This window comes from Apium graveolens, chromosome 6 (assembly GCF_009905375.1).
Source record: "Apium graveolens cultivar Ventura chromosome 6, ASM990537v1, whole genome shotgun sequence".
NCBI lineage: Eukaryota > Viridiplantae > Streptophyta > Magnoliopsida > Apiales > Apiaceae > Apium > Apium graveolens.
In genome coordinates, this window is record NC_133652.1 from 29,807,486 (window position 1) to 29,817,142 (window position 9,657).

Genomic DNA, 9,657 nt, shown 5'->3' on the forward strand with positions numbered 1-9,657 from the left:
TTAATTACAAGGATTTAATCTGAAGAAAATCAAAGTGTCAAAGTCAAGACATGAAGAAACGTCACGGAAGTTAGTCACTCATGAACCAGACAGTACATCGAGTGTCAACGTTGAAGTGGTGGAATTGATTCATAATTCTCAGTGATTTTCAGAAGATATTCAGAAGATTGGTTGCTGCTCAGGGTTAGTATTAATTCTCTATTAATTAATTAAGTCATATAATTTAATTAAGAAAATAAATTATATATGCAAAGATTAATTTATTTGATTAATTAAATTAATTGATTAATTAATTCAGAATTAATATTAAGGTTTTTCAGAATTTTTAATTGGTTAAAATCTGTTTTAATTCCAAAAAGACAACTGATTGTATTAGTATGACAATCAGTATGACAATCAATAGTCATACCGAAAGTCATGCTAATTTAGTTGATTGTCTTACCAGAATTATTATTAGAATAAAATCACTTATTAATTCAGCAAAAACAATCTGTTTGAACTACTATGACAATCGGTATAACAATTGATTGTCATACCGAAAGTCTTGCTAGTTCATTCTGATTGTCTTGCTAGTTCTAAAATATAGTCCTACCGAAAGTCTTGCTGAGCCAAAGAGATTGTCATGCCAGTTCAATTCTATTCGGTTGGTTGTTAAAAGAAGCAGAAGCAGCCATACAACTCAATCATCCAACAAACAGAAGTCAAGAACACAACAAAAAGAAAAAGAAGCAGAACAATATTACATTCTTCTCTGCAAAACTTCAAGATCAATTTCTAGATTGTAAAGTTAAATTCAATCAACTAGAAATCTTTATCTTGTTCTTGTGTAACAATCTAGCGGATCAAAATCCCTAGAACTTAATCTCAAATCGCGTTTAGCATTTGATTCTAATTATTGCAAAAATAGAAAAAGTTCATGTCGAATTTATTCTAAATTTGTGATAATTAATTTGAGATTAATTCCTTGTAATCGATACAGTTGTTGTAACACCTTTCAAGTTTAATAATATTTTTATTTAACTTGAATTTTGTTTCACATTTTTTATTCCGCATTTAATTCGATTATTCGGTACTGTTTGTATTCAACCCCCCCTTCTACAAACACATTGGGACCTAACAGATTGGCTGAACTCCACGCAATCCGGACTGGGGGCCAAGAAAAGCTCAAATTCTTCCAAGGACAACTAACCCTAGTCCTGATTGGCTGAATTCAACACAATTCGGACCGGGTGCAATCAAAACTCAAATTCTTCTAAGGACAACAAACCTTAGTCCTGATTGGCTGACCTTCACGTAATCCAGACTGGGGGCCAAACAAAGCTCAAATTCTTCTTAGGGCAACTAACCTTAGTCCTGATTGGTTGAACTCAACGCAATCCGGACTGGGGGGCAAGAAAAGCTCAAATTATTCAAGCAAACACAACCTTACTCCTCCGTCCAGAAAATCTGCATAAGGGAGTGACCAGGCCCAGACTCCTAACTCAACCCAGTCCCGCACACTACTAGTCTTAACTGGCCCAGTCCCGCGAGCCCAATCTTGGAAAATCCCAGCACGTGAGGCACTTGCCTAGGCACATGATAGGGACAACCGTCACCCATCAATCATGGAAAGAATCAGGGCACGTGTCAGAGGATCCTCAGAATATTCCTCAGCCACCCCCGCCCCGACACGTGTAAAGCATCCCCTCCAGCCAGGTGTCCTCCGCTCCTAGAATCGACAACTACGATTTAAAGGTACCAACCCCTAAACCCTACCCTTGGACTATTTAGGGAGGAAAGATTTTGGGATTAATCACTCTCTTACACTCATATACACAAAACCACCTTGTATTCGTGTCTATTTTCATCTTTACAAAAAGCGAGTTCTTACTCTCACACCGGAGGCGTCACGTGACACAAACCCCCCTTCCGTTATTGTTTTGTAGGAGCCCCACGACAGCTACACCTCTACAACAGCGAAGGATTCAGTCACGGCGTCGAAGGAGCAGCCCCGCCACCAGATAGTTATCAAACTTCATCCTTCGCTTTATATAAATCATAAATAACTTAATGTTTTGCTTCTTGTTGTTGTAAGCTTCCTTTGATGACCCTCTTTGGAATGACCAGGATCAGTTCATTTGTTATTGATTTTTTATTTGCATGTCATTCTGTAACCACATTATTATAGTTTGGATAATTTTAGAGATACTCAGCACCTTGTCACATTCTTATATAATAAATTAGAGATAATTTTATTTAATATTTTAACATTTTCATCAAGTTCTTCTAATACGTAAAAATAAAAAATCAATAAGTAATAAAATATTAGTGTATCTTTAAACTAATAAAATATTATTATATTAACTAATGACATGGGTCAAGATTGGTCCATTCATAAATGAGTTTTTCACGAGGATGTGATCCTATAAGGACATCATTATAGTTTAATTTTAGAGATACTTAACATCCGTCACATTTTTATATCGTAAATTATAGATATTTTTATTTAATATTTCGATACCTTCATTTATTTCACCAAGTTCTTCTAATACGTAAAAACAAAAATTCAGTAAGTAATAAAATATTAGTTTATGTTTAAAATAATAAAATATTATTATATTAATAAAATATTATTATATCGAAAAATAAAAATAATAAATTTGGTAACGTAATATTTTTTGATGATTCAAGGATATTAGGTCTAAATGTATTAGGAGGTTTAAATATATTAGGACTTGTTGGCCCAAAATATTGCAGTACCCTTTGGGCTTACCATCCGTTCGGATCTACCAAACGGCGTCGTACAAGTAAATTTAGTTTAATAAACCTAGGCTGCATCAAGAGATCTGACCGCTGCTTTGATCATCTCCTGTAATTCTGTATAAAAAGCTTTTATATGTAAATATCAATGTATATATAGATACAATCATCAAAATACACACAGTAGCATATTTTCATTAAAGTGAAGATGAATGAAATAGTAGAAAATGAGGAAAATAAAGTGCAAATTACACTCAGAACAATCGGTCCATCTCCTCCAACTCGCCTTAATTTGCCTTCCTCCATTAAAGTTCGTATCTTTTTCTTCTCTGGTTTTGTTAATGTGGTGTGTGTATATATGATTGTTGTCGCGCTTTCAAATTTAGGGTTTTTCGATACTTATTTGTCATCAATTTGATTTTGTGTGTATATTTGGATAGTTATAAGTTATTGATGGACTGCGTATATAGATATTTAGACCTAATTTAATAATTTTGACTTTAAATATGTAAGCCACTCGTGTTTTTTTGTTAGTGATTAGAATATTAATTCCGAGAGGCTAGAATGTAAAGGTGGTTTTATATAGGTGATACCTTGGGATGAAGTGGGATTGTCGGGAACTGTGCTAACAAAGTTCAATAGATTTAGCAATAAATTCTATAATAAATTCGATAAGCATCCTGCCAAAAGTTTCCACATTGCTGCATTTTGGCTTGTATTTTTCACATTGTTAAATTTTGACGGTATATCGTGCTTTATCTTTTTGTTGGTAATGGTCCACAAGCTTTTATTAGAAATTTCTTTCATTTTGTAAGTTTTTGTCAGGAACCATGAGTTTTTGAATTGAATACTTGAATGTTTTTGTGTTTTTTTCAGAAGAGTTAACTGCAGTAAACAAGTCGAAACTATTGAAATCTAGCAGTTAAGATAGATAGGACCAAGAAATGATAACAGAAATAGAATCGGGATAGTGATTGTGATAGTCCGAAGAGGAAGTTATCTCTCGGAAATAGTGAGAGTTAAAGAGTGGCGGAGATATGTCTATTCTTAGTTACCCAGACTCTTCATTTTGCTTCGAGTACCCGAGTCGGACACTCGACACTTGAACATGGGTATGGACACTTGGACACTTATTTTAGGCCAAAAACATGTAAATTTTTCAGAATATTTCCGAGTCCGACACTTGGATACGAACCCGTGTCTGACACCCATACCCGAGTCCAGGTAACATAGTGTCTATTCCATATTATAAAACATAATCCCAGATTAGTGTTGCTACTTATTGCACTCTAATACTAACTCGCTCAATGCTATCTCGGAAATGACTCAGTTGCTCTTAACATCTTACTGATACTTCTACTACTTAATACAGTAACAATGCTGACCCTGACAATCCTTCTCCCTTATTTTCGACCTTGTACTTAAAGTTGGGGACATAATTCTGGAAAGTTTATCTAGAAAATCTTCATTTTCAGATGTGGTTTCATCTACACTGCAGTCCTACTGCACCACCTTTTTGCACTAAAATCTGAAAATTACGTTTTGGTCCCTAAGTATGTTTCTGCAATCCATCTCTCTTAGAGGATTCCATTAGAATGTGCAAGGGAGATGTTGTTGTACCCTATGTTATCCCCTGGCATTCTTGAGTAAAACACATGGTACACTCAAGATATGTCTGTTAGAGCCAATTCAGAAGCTAGTAGCCTAATCTCCTGGCTGCAATGTCTGTCTTCCAATAGAAACTCGAAGCTATATATATATATATATATATTATCGTGAGGTCTGTGATGCCAAGCTAAATGCCTTGGACAATCTGGAAGGGAATGGTATTTAATGTGATATTATTATACTAACTAGGTATTTAATCAAACACTGATTGATACTTTCAGTGCTGCCATTATTTTGAGGATGGTAAGCTGAGCTGTAATGCAGCGTAGTGCCTGAGAGTTTGAATAGATATCTTAAGAATTCACCAAGGAAGAGTTTATCTTTAGCTCTGACTGTAGTGCCTGGAAACCCATGTAATTTTAGTAACCTTGTTCTAAAAAGACCATAACTAGTCCTTTAGCTGTGAATTGGTAGGACAGAAATATTAAGTGGTTGCTGCTGAACCTCTACACAAGAACCCAAATGACCTCATTCCCCCTAGACTTTGCTAACTCTTTATATAATCCATAAAAAAAAAATTCCAGGGGTCTTGGGGAATAACCCTGTTTTACTTGCTGGCAACTAGTACAACCCCTCACCCATTTTCCAATTGTCAGCCTAAATAGAAAGCTAGAGTAAGTACTACATGATTCTATTGAAGTAGCTCTCTTCCTTGAGTGGCCTCCAATTCCATTGCAGTGTAGTTCCTCAAATACTTGTTAGCTTGGCTCACCAGTATTCCCAGTCGGCAGTAACCCATTTACATCTGAATTTTAATGGTTCATGTCGCATTTAGTACTCTTCTGGCTCTTGTTTAACTTCAGAGGCTCCAGTGATGAGTTGACTAATCTCTAAATCTCCTTCATAACTTTCATTAAGTTGTTCTTGTTCCATCCACTTTGGAATGACTTCCAAAATCTAAGCCCAATCATTCATTAGTTTAGTCTTTATAGAAGGAGTACTTATTCCCAAAATACAACCACACAAACTATTTTGTTGAAGATAATGTGTATGTGGCATTCAGAACCATCTTTTGAATTCTTCTTCCATAGTAGTAAATCAAATTGTTGAATTTTACTTTTACCCCATTAATTTCATAAATTACCATGGTTCTTTACTAGTAACAATTCAAATTTATACCTTTGTTAATTAGGAGCATGCGTACCGTCATGCAGCTCATGACATGTGTGCGATTTGTTGCTTCTTTAAATAGGTGCATGATCTGAGAAAATTGGTTGCTGAGAATGGTCGTTTGCCTATTGAAAATTTGAGGCTTATTCTGCGGGGGAAAGTGTTGCATGACAGCAAAGACGGGAACGATTTGTTTATTAAACTATGTGATGGAGGTGTGTCATTTTATCTCAAATATTTATGATTATGAGCAAATAATACTATTTTCCATAACTAGTGAAATATTATTTTGCTTTTGTTTTTCCCGTCATTGAGAGTAACTTTAAAAATTTATCTGAAAATTTTGATTATGGGTTAGTGGAGTGTGACATGATCCACTCAACTCAAGGACCAAAAATCAATATAAATCATTTGGCTAATTCTTTGAGTAGCTGTCGAGCATAGTTTATATTGTTATTATTGATGTTGCAAATGTTTGAGTTTGTAAGGAAGGATGGTTTCCACGGTAACTGATTTTACCTGATAAATAGATCTGATGAGGTAATTTCTACTAGAAGAAACTATAAAATGTGTAATATTGATGTTGATCACACATCTGGAAAATTCTTAATTACTTGTCTGATCTAGGTATTATGATAAAGATGTGGTGTGTTTGGTTTTATGGACTTCTTGAATCCGGCCTTCCATAAAAAAATATGATTTCTCATGGTGAATTAAATACATGAATTTGCATTTGTTGTAAGTTCTTATGTTTTTCCTAAACTATTTATTATGGCATATTGATTAACTTATCGGCCAGTTTTTATTCTGAAAATTCTACTTGACCTTTGTCATTTACAAATTACAATCCATATCTCTTCTTGGAATTCCCTTTCCTTTAAATTTTAAATTAAGGATGTATTGCTTTTTAGATTCCATGATTGCTGCTGTCAAACCAAAGCCACCTGCCAGACATGTTAGAGATGGGTTAGAAGAGGATGATGACGATGATTTGGTAAGAATTGACCGAGTAGTTTATAGTTCTGTGGAATTAAAAGAGGTACTTTTTTGTATTTATTTGTCAAGCATCATTACTTATCTCCTTTTGGTATTTGAAATGTAGAAATTTCAGCTTCCGCTTTCAACCAGTAGATGGAAGAGAAGATTTTTCAATTTTCTGCATGACAAGTTAAAGCTACCTGGTAAGTTTTTCTCTGTTCATGGACATCGTTGTACTTCTTGTCTTCCTCAATTATGTTTCCTTAGGATTTTTTTTCCGCCATATTGTTCTAATTCATTTTGTATATAAAGTTTTCCAATTAACATTATGAATGAGCTTTAGTTGTAAAAGGCTATATGTTCTGATCATCCGCTCTCTTTTTTATCAATAGATTTTCTTCTGCTGGCATTATTCTCTCTAAGTCTAAAAATGTGGGTGGTTATCATCTTGTGGTTCATCCTGGCACCTGTTGCCCATGGATGGGACGTTGGACCTCTTTATGTAAGTATATTGGTTCCTCTTGTTTCTTTTACCTTATCTGTAAGAGACATCAAATTGTGCTGAAATTAGTGTATCTTCAGAATCATTAAAGATGAGGTTTACTATAATGTCGAGTGATGATGTGAATTAATTTGGTTAATTAATTGTTTGTCAGTCCCCAGTCCTCGCGGGCGGGAATTAAATTTTGGAGACAACCATATCAAGAGTTCCTAATTCTTTCGCTTTCTTTTCCTTTCCTTTCAAAAAGAATCATTCAGGAACAAGCTGCAGCATTAAATTTTAGTGTTTTGTATAGCCTGTAACAAGTAAAAGGGCCATATGCCTAATGGAAAAAAATACTGATACAAATTATTTGAAACTCTTCAAGATTGAACCTGACCACTTGTGCCACTAATTGCTTGTCTATATATTCAGATACTCGGAACAGGCTTTGTTATTATCTTCATTAATCTTGGAAAACGACAGCATGGTGAAATGAGGTATGTACCTTTGCTAGATATTGAAGTAGTACAACCTGTGTATAGCTTCTTGCTAGATTAATGATCAATATACCTAACAAGTAGACTGTTGAGACTGGAGTTGGGTAATTGATATTTTTGCACATCCCACCCTTTTCAAATATCTAAAAGATTTAGTACACTAAAGTATATACCTGGAGTGGAAACCCCCTCTTCTGGCTAGAAGAAAAATTTCTACGAGAAAGAAAAGCTTTTTTGTTCAATCGGAAGTTTGGAATTTGATTAAAATACAGTTGCTTAGTCATTAAGTTGTGCGTCGTAGTACAGGAGGGTATCACTGGGTATGAATGTTTTGTTGGCAAATATATTTTGTTTGTGGCCTAGATGTGTGGTGGTTTCATTGTGTATCAATAACTATAGAGTTAATTGCATTTTGCAACCCCCACCTTTCATTAAAATACAAAACCGTATACTTTGTAAAATACAGTTTGCAGCCCTTAACTTTCGATAGCAAAAAACAGCATGCATCCCTTTGACTATTTTGGTATGATGCTCAGACTATTTTAGAAGGATCGGACACGGACACAAATCAGAATGTCCGATTCTTTGAACTTCAAAATTAAAGACCCGGGGACATGTTTTATAAGGATCCGACACTTGGATTTGGACACGGAAATTAGTATATTTGATATATTATGATAATTTTTATACACAAGTACTTATCATTTTATATAAAATAATATATAAACTTTTGAAAAACAAGGGTAAAATAATTTTTATTATAGATATATATCTATAATAGGTACAATGTCAAAAGTTAAAGGGTTAATATAATAAAATATTAGAGATAGATGTCTGAGATGAAGTATCTGTTTTCCAAATGTCATTTGGATCCGGATCCAAGTGTCAGTGTCATGTCATGTGGACACACGGGTATGGCAGAGTTTTCTGAAGAGTCCGAGCATCATAGCTATTTTGTTAGAAATGTTTATATTTTGGAGCGTAAAATTGGAATTCAGCATATTATTTAAATAATAATAATTGAAAATTTTTAAAATTAAATCAAAAGTTGGAATTTCAATTTAAAAAAATATTATTAATGTCACTTGTTTTAAATTTTACTCAATATAATTTTTAAATTTTTTAATAAATATATATTTTTAGAAACTTTATGATTAACTATGATTATTTACGTATAAACGTATATTTTTAATTATTTAGCGTTATGATTAATTTAGAGCATTACTAATAAAAAATAGCTATGTTTTTTTCCATGTAAAAAATGCATTAATATAAATATTTGAATTGATTTGAAATTTTAGTTATTAATATTAAACATCTCAATTCGAATTTTACCCCCAAAATATAAAAAATTTTAACTGAAAATTATGAAGAGATGCATATTGTATTTGATATTGAAAGTTAAAGGCTGCAAACTTTTTTTTTGCAAACTAGGTATAGTGTTTTGATTTTGAATGAAAGGCGGGGGTTGTAAAATGCAATTAACTCATAACTATATCCTCTTCCTAGTTATTTACAATACTATATATTGTATTGCAGTTTTGTTATTCAGATAAATATTTGTTCTTACACGGGATATATATCCATCTGCAGTGCATATTCCATCTTCAACGAAGATTTTAGAGAACTTCCTGGAACATTTAATGCAGATCGTGTTGATAGAGACATCCGAGCAGGTCAATTATAAGTTTTGTGGTATTTTTCAGCAAAAATGCATATTAATGGTTTGTTCAATTGTACAGCATGTATCTGTAGACAAAATTAAGTTGAAAAATATTACCTAGGCGTGGTTGAATATTGTGTTGTGGCATAGTACTTGTACTATGAGCTTGCTGATTGTTCTGGTGGTAAGTCAATTTAATTAGCAAAATGTACATGCATATAGAAAGGAAGTTGCCAGAGGAACGGAAACAGGAAATACATTAATGTCAAATATTTTTTGAAAAAGATGAACTGAATTTTACAAGGAACAGCAGGGCAAGATTTCCCAACTAATATCCGCAGAGATTGAGGGGACAACTATAACTGTATGGACAGTGATTTGTTTCCGTCTCAGACATTAAAATCAATGACGTTGAATTTTTCCAATGGGTATGTAAAAATTCAATGAAGATGGTGGATTGACGGGGATAGATTTGGAGTGAATTTCATGGCTGATCAACCACCTTTTTGTTTGAATTA

The 9,657-nt window shown here is 33.6% G+C and overlaps 1 protein-coding gene across 1 annotated transcript; it reads left to right on the forward strand.

Moving 5' to 3' along the window:
- Positions 1-2,814: 2,814 nt before the first annotated feature.
- Positions 2,815-9,286, forward strand: LOC141663960 (uncharacterized). The gene is made up of 7 exons (XM_074469806.1): positions 2,815-3,049; positions 5,600-5,732; positions 6,429-6,511; positions 6,620-6,698; positions 6,888-6,997; positions 7,412-7,476; positions 9,070-9,286. The coding sequence occupies exons 1-7, from the start codon at positions 2,948-2,950 to the stop codon at positions 9,161-9,163; spliced, it is 666 nt and encodes a 221-aa protein (XP_074325907.1). The 5' UTR covers positions 2,815-2,947; the 3' UTR covers positions 9,164-9,286.
- The last annotated feature ends 371 nt before the right edge of the window (positions 9,287-9,657 follow it).